This window comes from Nuphar pumila, chromosome 16 (assembly GCF_984573655.1).
Source record: "Nuphar pumila chromosome 16, dmNupPumi1.hap1.1, whole genome shotgun sequence".
NCBI lineage: Eukaryota > Viridiplantae > Streptophyta > Magnoliopsida > Nymphaeales > Nymphaeaceae > Nuphar > Nuphar pumila.
This window is the reverse complement of record NC_143264.1, coordinates 86,386,790-86,399,138: the sequence shown is the minus strand read 5'-3', so window position 1 is coordinate 86,399,138 and position 12,349 is coordinate 86,386,790. Positions and strand designations below refer to the sequence as shown.

Sequence of the window (12,349 nt, the reverse complement as noted above, 5' to 3'; positions counted from 1 at the left end):
TCTAATATGGATCGGGTTATTTGTTTCTGATGTAATATGTAATTTTTAATATATTCGGGTATGGATTCAAATCATAATTGATCCAACCCACTTTCTGTTTTTTTATATAAATACACACATGGAATAGGGCACGACTGCTAAGAAAAGCAGTCCCCTTTGCTGCCGCAGCCCTCTTCTTCATTTTGCCTTCTTACTTTCTGCACTGCATGTATTCGGTGGTCCATTCGAATACTCCCTCTGGTGCCTCCTCTTCAATCGGTTGAAGATTGGTCGAACATCAGCAAAATTACAGGTAAGTAAGCGTCTCCCCTTCCTTTCAATTTTCTGCAAAACTCTTTTTCTCTCTATTGCATTTTCTTTTCGTTGTTCGGATCTTTTCCTTTTGGTAATATCCCCTTTCTCTTTGTTTTCCCAATTTTTCTTTTGGTTTTTCTTATTCTCCGCCTGTGTATAATTGTTTAGTTATACACTGTCGGTCCCAAGGCCGGATAAAGGAGGGTTGCGGTAGGCCTGTGACAGCCAACATAAAAACTTAGTCATACCCTATGAATATGAACCAATATGAGAATTTCGTTGGGGCGTTCTCTACTGAGCGACGCGTTGTACTCTATAGGCCCGAAGGCAGTGATAAATGGGAAAGGGTTGCTAGGTCGTCGCCCGGAAGCGATGCGTCACACCGGCGCCCGGGTGTGGTGTCAAATAGGCAAGGGTTCCCTCACTTTGTTGGACGGGTGGGGGTAAAAAAGTTAGTCCAAGACCATAAAATTAGGTTAGCCACTTGGAACATAGGATCTTTAACTGGTAAGTTGGTAGAGTTAGTAGATGTTATGTGTAGGAGAAAGATTGATATTTTATGTCTACAAGAGACCAAATGGGTAGGTGAGAAAGCAAAAGTGATAGAACCTTGGGGATATAAGATTTGGTATACAGGAATAAATAAGAATAGGAATGTAGGGATTGTTATGAGTCGTAAGTTTATAGATAATGTAGTTGAGGTCCGTAGGAAGGGTGATAGGATTTTACTTATTAAATTAGTATTAGGTTCGGATATTATTAATATTATTAGTGTTTATGCACCTCAAGTAGGTTTAGATTATTCCATTAAGCGTCAATTTTGGGAAGATTTAGATGGAGTAGTACAAGGGATATCTTATGGAGAAAGGTTTTTCATCGGCGGTGACCTTAATGGGCATGTAGGCATTAGTAGGGATGGATTTGAGAGTATCCATGGAGGCTATGGTATAGGAGAAAGAAACGAAAGTGGAGAAAGGATTTTAAATTTTGGTTTGTCCTATGATATGATCTTAGCAAACACTTGGTTTAGGAAGAGGGAGTCTCACCTAGTAACATTTAAAAGTGGGGTTAATACGAGTCAGATAGATTTTTTCCTGCTTAGAAAGAGAGATACGGGTTGTTGCATATTGTAAGGTTATACCGGGAGAAAGTGTAGCTACACAACATAGAGTCTTAATTTTAGATCTTAGAATTAGACAATGCCGCAAAAGGGATAGACATAGGATAGATCCTAGAATTAAATGGTGGGCACTGAAAGGAGTTAAACAAAGAATGTTTGTAGAGCAGGTAGTTAAAGAAGTTGATTGGTGTCTCGAGGAGGATTCATAATCAATGTAGAATAAGATAGCGGGTGGCATGAGAAAGGTGACTAATGAGGTATTGGGTGAGTTTAAAAGCGGTGCACCACTAGATAAGGATACATCGTGGTAGAACGAGGATGTCAAATTAGCTATTAAGGTTAAAAGAGAGTGTTATAGAAATCTAAGTAAGAGTCGTGATAATGAGAATTTGGAGAAGTATATGATAGCAAAGAAGGAAGCTAAAAAAGTAGTTCGAAACGCGAGGGATAAGGTATATAAGGAGGTTTATGACAAGTTGGATACCAAAGAGGGCGAGAAGGATATTTATAGGCTTGCAAAGATGAGAGATAGAAAATCGAGGGATCTGAGTATGGTTATATGTATCAAAGATGAAGCGCAAAGGGTTTTAGTCAAAGATGAGGAGATTAAGGAGAGATGGAAAGATTATTTTGATAAGCTATTTAATGGAAGTTATGCTCAGGATCTTGGAGACTTCTCCATTCCTTTTCATGAGATGAATCATGACTTCATGCGCAAGATTCAAAAGAAAGAAATTGCAGAGGCTTTGAAGAAAATGAAATCAAGAAGGGCAGTTGGCCCAGATGGTATACCTATCGAGGCTTGGAAATGCTTGAGTGAGAAAAGTTTAGAATGGTTGACAAATCTTTTTAACAAGATTTGGCAGACAAATAAGATGCCTAATGAGTGGAAGAAGAGCACTTTGGTGCCTCTATATAAGAATAAGGGTGATATACAAGATTGCACAAACTATCGTGGTATAAAACTCACGAGTCATACTATGAAACTTTGGGAGAGGGTGATTGAGTATAGGTTGAGGAAGGTTGTCATGATATCGGAGAATCAATTTGGTTTTATGCCTGGAAGATCAACTATGGAAGCTATACATCTTCTTAGACAACTTATTGAGAGATATAGAGAGGAACAAAGATTTGCATATGGTTTTTATTGATTTGGAGAAGGCATACGATAGAGTACCTAAGAATGTTCTCTGGTAGACAATGATGAAGAAAGGTGTTTCTCTTAAGTACATTAGTATAATTAAAGATATGTACGAAGGAGTAGTAACCAATGTCCGCACTTGTGGAGGGGTAACAACCAATTTTCCTATAACAGTTGGGTTACATGAAGAATTTGCATTAAGCCCTTTCCTATTTGCTATAGTGATGGATGAGCTTACGAGATCAATTCAAGAAAATGTGCCGTGGTGTATGTTGTTTGCTGATGATATTGTTTTGATTGATGAGTCTAGAGCTGGGATTAATGCTAAGTTAGAATTATGGAGACAGACATTGGAAGCAAGAGGTTTTAAGTTGAGTAAGAGTAAGACAGAATACATGGAATGTCGGTTTAGTAAGCAACGAAGTAGTGATGGGAGTGTAGTGAAGCTTGGTGAGCAAGAAATACCGGTGGATGACTGTTTCAAATATTTGGGATCTATCATTCAAAAGTATGAAGAAATTGATGGAGATGTAAATCATAGGATAAAGGTTGGGTGGATGAAATGAAAAAGTACAACTGGAGTGTTGTGCGATCGTAGAATGTCATTGCGGTTGAAGGGAAAGTTTTATAGGACGGTAATTAGGCCCGCTTTACTATATGGTACGGAATGTTGGGCTGCCAAGAGACATCATATTCAAAAAATGAGTGTAGCTGAGATGCGTATGCTTAGATGGATGTGTGGAAATATAATAAAAGATAAGATTCGAAACGAGAAGATACGTAAAAAGGTAGGCGTTGCATCCATTGAAAATAAGATGAGAGAGAACCGTTTACGGTGGTTTGGACATATTCGGCAAAGGCCTAATGATGCTCCAGTTGGAAGGACGGAGAAATGGGAAAATATATTAGTTAAAAGAAGTCGGGGTAGGCCTAAGAAGACTTGGATGGAGATGATAGGAAAGGATATGAATGCTTTGAACCTCACCGAGGACATGGCATTGGATAGAAATGATTGGAGGAGAAGGATTCATGTGGAAGACCCAGAATGATTTTCTTTTTTGGTTCATATCGCCGACCCCAATTGTTTTGGGATGAAGGCGTAGTTGTTGTTGTTGAGTTAATCGAGATTGTGGTGTAATATGTACAGTTGATTTTTTGTTTGAGCTAAAAACACATCTAGACATGGGGAATGTTTAAACTGATACATGTTTTCTACTAAATAAAGCATGGAGAACACATCTACATGTTTAGATTAAACGAAAAACACATGCAAGTATGTTTTCTAAAGGAGTCTGGGACCATCTGGAAGATAAATGGTCTGGAACCTACACATTAATCAACTGTAAATTAATTAGATCATATGTGCAAGTTAATGTAAACCACCATGAGAAATCTCAAGCCTTCACAAGTACCTGTCAACATAGTTGACGGCATTGCCCTGGGATCAATCAACTGAAGCTTGAATGTCTCTGCAAGCATCTTGTTGAGCACAACCTTGCTCATGTTAGCTTCCAGGGTCTTTTTAGTCAGCAAACGTCTTGCATCTGCATCCTGAAGCAGCACTGCATACTTTCTTTTGACCTCCTCAACCGCTTCATCACATTGTGCAGTAAGATGCAGTTTCTGATGAACAAATCGTTTTGCAAGAAAGGTGATTTTAGTTTGACCAAAAGAAAAAAAAGAAAAAGAATTCTCCAGGACCACCTACCTCCTCTTCATGCAACTTGATGGTTTGCTCCTTTGCCTTGCGCAGTGTAAGTATTTCATGGTAAAGTGGGTCAAGGTGATCCGTTGTAGGCATGCACAAAGTTGGAGCAGTCTGAGGGATGTGCGCACTGGACTCCACACTAATCCTTCTACACCTGAGATTTGCTGGAGAAGACAGTTCACCAGTGTTCAATGGATAAGACAGTAGCTGTGAGGGTATAGCAGACTGTGAGAGAGGGAAGTGCCGCATAACCTGCTCAGTGGATGAGGGGAAGGGACCAAATAGTTGTGGTACTGAAATTCCAGCCAGAGGAAGAGAATCCACATTGTCATGTTCTCTTCCTGTTTCTGCAGACACAGACCTTCCATCAGGATCTATGTAGGGTACCTGAATGTGGCAATCCAATCACCAGGAGAGATCAGTGTTCAAAGAAACGGGATGTATACCAAACAGGTACAAGGTCCAAGTCAACTCAATTATGGATAAGGTGACATGAGATGAAGCTAAGATGCAATTTTGAAGTCCAGTCTAAACCTTGGTCATGCAACTTGAACGGAAGCTGAATCCGAGTCAAATAGCCACAGATTCACGTTTCTAATGGAGTCAAGAAACTACAAGAAGTTTAAACCAACAAAACGCATCATCTGAGGAATCATATTAGCCAAGATTCATCATTAAATTCATGTCTCAGCCGGCTAAAAATCATTATCCCTCGAGTTTATTTTAGAAAACACAACCAAAGGATTTTTCAAACCTTTAGAAACAAAAAGAATTCAGATATACACAATCCAGTATCCAGCTCACCAGATGAGTTCCTTGTGAGTCCCTATGTCTAACCTCTGGGCACAATCTATCAGCAATTTGAGAACTTGAACTACTTTGCTGCAACATAAGATCATTTGTTGTGTTGTCCTGCATAACAGGAGGAAGTGTCTCTGTACCCGACACATTCAAGACACTTGGCTCTGCATCAATAGTGGTAACAGGGTTGGGTTGTGCAAGCATATTATACTCCACAGAGCTCATGGTTGCATCTGCTTGCCTATTCTGCTCGGTTGATGAGGGTCTGTTTGCCAAACCCAAACCTAGTGCCCTTTCAACTACTGAATCTATTGACGAACCATTTTGCTGCAGCATAGGATCATCTGTTATGTTGTCCTGCATAACAGGAGGAAGAATCACTGTACCTGAGGTCAAATTCAAGATGCTTGGCATTGAATCCACAGTGGTAACAGGGTTGAGCTGTGCAAGTGCATCACCCTCCACATCTACTTGCCTATTCTGCTCGGTTGATGAGGATCTGTTTGGCAAACCCAAATCTAGTGTCATTTCAACTGCTTCTGAATCTACTGATAAACAACCTTTCTGCAGCATAGGATCATCTGGTCCATTTTCCTGCATAACAGGAGGAAGAATCTCTGTCCCTGAGGTCACATTCAAGACACTTGTCTCTGAATCCTCTGTGGTAACAGGGATGGGCTGTGCAAATGTATCCGACTCCACAGACCTCATGGCTGTGTCTGCTTGGCTGTTCTGCTCGGCTGATGAGGGTCTGTTTGCCAAACCCAAATCTGGTGCCCTTTCAACTGCTTCTGAATATATTGATGAATTCTTCTGTTCCAAAGTCGACCCAGAGTCAAGGGTCCTGTCCAAAGAACAGTTTTCTGGCAAAGTTTCCCAAACATCAGAAACCCTTCCATCAGCCACTTCCAACCTAGATGTCTTTATGTGTTCATTTTCTAACCTACTTGAGAATGGTAAGGAGACATTACCTCGTTTTCCTGAATCATTTTGAGGTATATTTTCAGATGCTTCATCAGCTAACTTTTGAGCTTCAGTCAGTAGCAGTTCTTTCTGGAAACAGATATATGGCAGAGGAAGTGCAAAATATTGTTCCACTGACTTTCCAGCCTTAGCCTTCCCCAACCAATGGGAATATGTTTGATTCTCCCTTTTCCTTAATTCATGCTGTCCATCTGAAAGGATTCTCTGGCACATCTTCATTTGTTTGTTAAGACTAGTCCTTCTATCTGAAACATCCTTAAGTAGACTCTTGAGTTTCTCTGCTCTCATGGACAAATCAGGCTCCTTCAAAATATTAGACCGCTTTATCCCATAATCTATTGTCACCTTTGTTGCTTCCATGTCCTTGAATTTCAAAAAATCAGCAAACTCTTCTTTCTGTTTCTCAAGAATGTACCTTGCTCTTTTCTTCTTCATAGATGTGAGCCTATTTATTAAGCTCGCAGTTTCAAAAGTTGTTTTGTTCTGTTCAGTCCTATCCTTATGGCAAGCAGTAGTGCGGTTAACATCTGCACCAGCTTGTTCGCTTGTTGTCTCCCCCACCAGTTCTTGATGTTTTGCATAACCTATCTTGCTGCCATGGATTTTTCCATCGGCGTCTCTGCTAGCATGCTCATGGGGACTTGATGCACTGAAATCTAGCGATGCAACTGCTCTGCACAAAATGTCCTTGTTTAGATAGGAACGAAGCGGTCGCAACTTCTTATAGAGAGACTTGACCTCTGCTTTCTTGCATGTGAACCGCAAATGCTGCTTGGCAAGCATAATAGATGCTTCATGATCAACATCATGTTTCAACATGGAAGCTGCTGTCCAGCACTGCAAATTACCAGACAGAAATGAATTTGCACTATACAAGGAAACAGATAAGGACTTTGTAGAAGGGGGGAGAACACAACATAAAGGTGATCACCAAAAGACAACAATGACACTTCAAAGGAAAATGCATACCAATCATTTTATTTTTTCACCATGCATTCATTCTTTGCAGATTTTCTCCCATCAAAAACAATCACACATCGTTTGAGGGGAAATTTAGGATGCATGAATAATGAAAGGTTACTTGGTAAACTCATTGATGTCAGCAACTAATAGACCTAATATTTCATGTATGCATGCACTTACACACGCAATTCATCCATTCTCCAAGTTATTTCACTCAAATTCCTATAGATTTCTAACAAATCTAAAGTGGACTACCAAGAATCTCCAAACCCACCAAGTTTGATAAGAAATGGATTAGAAGGCCATTACCAAAAACTACCATAGGGAACTGCAAATGTGTGGAACAGAATCACAGAACTGTTGCAAGAAATTACTTCAAGAACATTAAGAAGCAGAATGGCATAGAGTGATAGAGCACATCAAGAGATTTTATGAATATAAAGATGGCTCAAAGAGCCAAACTGCATGTAAATTATAAGTTTATAACAGTCAAAGGAGCTGTTTGCAAGCAAGATTTTTAAGTGAAACTAGGGAGATGAAAAGCCTCAAGACAACAGCACTGTACAACTGTAGCAGGAAATAGTCATGTACATTAAGGACAAGAATATTGCACGTCTAGTGCCATAATGAACTAAAACCACATATAGATTACAATGGTCAAAGGAGATGCTTTGCAACAAGGTTTTTATAGGCGAGCAAACTATGAAGATAAAAAATGAGAACAGGTTTTTAAGCAATAATCACCTATGGATGAAAAGTGCAAAACAAGGTGTCATCACATTGCTTCCAAATTAATCAGCAAAGAAAAGATATATGTGTACTCCATCCTGTCTCCTAATCAGAGTGTTGCTTACACAACACGGGCTTCAACTACAGACTTGGATCCATAGAGGCCTTTACATATTTCCCAGCTGACTGTCCAAAGAATCTTCTGTATTTTTCTCCACAAGTCACTTATCAAAAGTCCACGTTTAGTCCGTTGGCTCATTACATTGTTGATGAAGTTACATTTTGGAAAAGCATTAACCCTTTTGCTGTTATTTCCATTTAGTTTGGACCACTGCCACCAATATCGGCGATATTTTGAAAATATTGTGAGAAATTCCGATATTTTTAAGGTAGCCGATATTAAAGGGAATATCTCGTGATATTTTTAAAATATTTCCAGAAGACAAAATATCACAATATTATCATGATATTTTTGAGAAAAACTCTTTTTTTATATTTTAAGTTTGCATTTCCAATTTTTTGTTTCTTTTTATATTTTTAAAACTTGTAAAACTTGTTTCTTTACATCTTTAGAAGAAAATTAATGCAAAACTTTATATTTTCTTATATTTTTTGTTATTATTTATATTTTTTATTTTTTATTTTTTAAACTCCCGAGATTTTTCTGATATTTTCTTGAGATTTTTCAACTTTTGAAAATCTCTCTGAGAAATACCCTCGCCGAGATAATACCTTGAATGATATAGGTGACTATGGTTTGGACTTTCGATGAATTTGTATAATTCAATTTCTCAAACTTTCATGGGATGCTAATAGAAATTTAAATAAATTAAACAAATTATATGGCTCAAATTTATTGACACTTTTTTGTTCATCAGAAAATGCACTATCATGTGAAAAACAAATTTTTAGATAAACTTTAAAATTTTAAATGGTGACACCTATTATCTAATAAGGACCAATGACCATAAAGGAGTCACCTCTTTTTTGAAACTTAAAATGAAATAATATTTTAAAATTAAAGGATAATATCCAAATTGGCGCCTAAGTTAAAAAATCTACTTATTCTCCGTGTAAATATCGAAAAAAAATGGAAAATGCACCTAAATGTTATTGTGGTTAATCAGAAAAACCAAAGGATGGTTTTGGCATATAATGAGATCTCAAATATGGCCCTTCAAAATTTATTTAATCACTTTTTTCCATCTCTTTCTTCAAAACTCGAAGTTTGAACATATCTCCTCTATAAGTTAAACCAATTTATTGTGGCACATGGATGATGATGATGATGATAAAAATATCACATATATATTATGAATAAATAAAAAAGATTTGAGGGACAAAGATATCAAATGACAACTTAGCATTGAGAGCCCCATGGCATATAAAACCAATAGTATGTTCTAATTGTTGGAGGGTAAAATGGCAATATATTTGTACACCCAAGATAGATTAGTAGTAATTGAAGTTAAGTTTTAAAAAGTTTGTCTTTTTATCTACATAAAAACAACTTTGGTGCATTTTTTAAAATTGCCAAACATTAAGTGCATTCTTTTTACCAAAAGTTAGGAGCCATTTTCAAAATCCCAAGACTAAAAGAAAAAAACCCACTAGACATACATGTAGGACTGGGAAACAAGCCGAGCTGCTTGTGGTTCAGCTCGGTTTGGCTCACCATGAACTTGTTTGTGTTCAGTTCATATAGCTGGCGAGCCAAGCCACTTGCAGCTCGTTAACCAAAAACGATTTGAGCTATGTCACACAGACTCTCCTTAGAGGCTGTCGGGTCCTTAGAGGCTGCCGCACCCACGTCGACGCGAAGCGACGCGTGTGGGTGAGGTCAACCCGCACCCAGGATTATGTTTGTCCAAAATGGGAGTCCATTTTGGTCCAAAAAGAAAAAATGTGGGGGTGAGGGTATTAGGGCACCACTGTGCCCCCCCCCCACCTTCTCCCCGACTACTCCTTTCCCTCTCTGACTCCTCCCCATCCCCGATTCCTCCCCTCGTCTTCTGACGACGGCGACGAGAACCACAGGTACCTCTCTCTCTCTCTTCTTCTTCCTTCTCCTCCTCCTCCTCTCTTCTTCTTCTTCCTTCTCCTCCTCCTCCCTCCACCGCCTCCTCTCTTTCTTCTTCCGTCTCCTCCTCCTCCCTTTCTTCTTCTTCCTTCTCCTCCCCTCGTTGGCACAAGGGTCAAACCGCCGAACCCAGGCATGCTGGGTTCACCAAAGGCCCAAAGTCGAACCTAGGCCTGGTTTCACTAGAACCGAACCCAGGCTTACTGGTGAACCCAGACCTTGAATCAGCTTTGGTGAACCCAGTCTTGGGTTCACCAAAGGTCCAAAGCAGAACCCAGGCCTGCTGAGTTCGGTTCTGGTGAACCTAGGCCTAGGTTCAACAAAGGTCCAAAGCCGAAACCAGGCTTGATAGGTTCAAGTTTGGTGAACCTAGGCCTGGGTACACCAGAGATCCAGAGCCAAACCCAGGCCCGCTGGGTTCGGTTTTGGTCATCCCAGGCCTAGGTTCACCAGAGATCCAGAACTGAACTCAGGCATACCGGTGAACCCAGGGCTGGGTTCACCAAAACCAAATCCAGGTATAAAATTGTCTATGATATACTTTTGGTATGCAACTATGAATTATTTACTTTTTTATTGATATAATTTACTTCTTTTTTGCTTTGCTTGTTCGATTGTTTCATGTTTTCTTAATTCACTTAGCGTAGCCATAATATATTTAGGTTGATTTAATTTGTAGCGTTATTTTTTATTGATGAGGAATAGCAATTATAGATTGTTAATTTGATGTATTGCATGAATTTATGCATGATAAATTAATGATATGATAATTGTTTTTATCTCATTAGTGTTAACTTAAAACTATTAAAAATTATATTTATATATGTATATATTGTAATGAAATGGTGGCCTTCCACACAAGCACTTGAATGTACTACAAAAATGTCTAAAAAGACACTTCAAGTAAAACCCATAAAAGGGTATAAAAGGAAAACACAACAATGAAATAAAAATATCTTTATTAATAACAAGAATGCTTAAGAAGCATTTTGGTCACTTTACATAGAAGGGGTTCACCCCTATTTATACCTATTTATACAAAGAAGAACAAGTGGGGAGAGCTCATTTGGAGCTCTCCCAAGAAAGAGTCATTGGACTCTAGTCCAACGGCTCTTATTATAGCCATTGGACTAGAGTCCAATAGCTATATCTCAGTCAAGTTCCAACTGAAACTTGACTAAAAAAAGGAATATAGTTCCTATTAAACTAGATACAAAAATATAAAAAAAAAAATAAAAATAAAAATAAATAAATAAAATAATAATAATATAATATTTTTATTATATATATTTATATGTTACAATTTACATTTTAACACTCCCCTTCAAACTTACGGTACAATGAGCGAAAGTTTGTCTAAGAGAAAGTAAAATTTGGGAGCAGCGAGAAGCTTGGTAAAGAAATCTGCTAATTGGTATTCTGATGTAACATATGGTAGATCAATGATTTTATGTAGATATTTCTCTCTGAGGTAGTGACAGTCCATTTCAATATGTTTGATGCGTTCATGAAATGTTTGGTTGCTTGTAATATAGATCACAGTCTTGTTGTCACAGCACATACGTGAAGCTTGTGTTGCTTCGACTCTCATGTCAGCGAGCAGACGTCTGAGCCAAATTACTTTCATGGTCGTGGTTGTCATAGCTTGGTATTTAGCTTCTGTGGATGAGAGAGAGACCTTCTGTTATTTTATGAATCTCCACGAAATTAACGATTCACCTAAAAAAACACAAAAAACAGTAGTTGAGTGTCTCTTATTAGGATCACCTCCCCAACCAACATCTGTATATGCAATTAGATCTAATGAAGAAGTAAAAGACAAGAAAAGTGCTCGTGAATGAGAGGACTTAATATATCTAACAATATGCAGAACGGCTCCCATGTGGACTGTGGTACAGCGAGTGCTATGTCTGGTCTGGTAATGGAAAGATAGGAAAGTGCTCTGATAAGCTGTGTTTAAGGAGTAGGATCTTCGAGAGGTTCTCCGTCATCAATTCTCATCTTAACATTGACAACTTCTGGAGTGTCCACTTTCTTGTCATCTGTAATTCCAGACCTGAAAATAATATCAAAAGCAAACTTAGATTGAGACATTAAATACCCTCGAGGAGAATAAGCAACTTCTATTTCTAAGAAATATCTTAATAAACCTAAATCAGTCATTTCAAAATGAGTTTTAAGAAGTTTTTTTATGTTTTCAACTTCATGTTTATCGCCTCCGGTGATGATCATGTCATCAACATAAAGAAAAAGTACTATAATCCCTACATCAGAACTCTTAATAAACAAAGCAATGTCAGTCAAACAGGATTGAAAACCAATATTAAGCTTAACCTAACTAAACCTGTCATACCAAGCTTTTGGTGCTTGTTTAAGACCATAAAGAGCCTTTTTTAAACGAAGAACTTTACCATTGGGAATACTAATACCAGTTGGAGCTTCCATGTACACTTCTTCAACTAATTTATCATTTAAAAATGCATTTTTGACATCCATCTAAAATATGAGCAATTTCCTAATAGAAGTTAA

The 12,349-nt window shown here is 38.2% G+C and overlaps 1 protein-coding gene across 2 annotated transcripts in view; it reads right to left on the bottom strand.

Annotated features, from left to right (window-relative positions):
- LOC149813986 (uncharacterized) overlaps nucleotides 1-12,349 on the bottom strand; it is a 55,585-nt gene that overhangs the window by 27,329 nt on the left and 15,907 nt on the right. The window contains exons 8-11 of one of the 2 annotated variants that reach the window (XM_089990871.1): nucleotides 6,036-6,885; nucleotides 5,068-5,927; nucleotides 4,264-4,650; nucleotides 3,968-4,178 (exon numbers count right to left, since the gene is read on the bottom strand). In XM_089990871.1, the coding sequence (XP_089846997.1) occupies nucleotides 3,968-4,178; nucleotides 4,264-4,650; nucleotides 5,068-5,927; nucleotides 6,036-6,885 (2,308 nt within the window). Of the gene's footprint in view, nucleotides 1-3,967; nucleotides 4,179-4,263; nucleotides 4,651-5,067; nucleotides 6,886-12,349 lie in introns of both variants that reach the window. The other variant, XM_089990870.1, reaches the window with a different exon arrangement.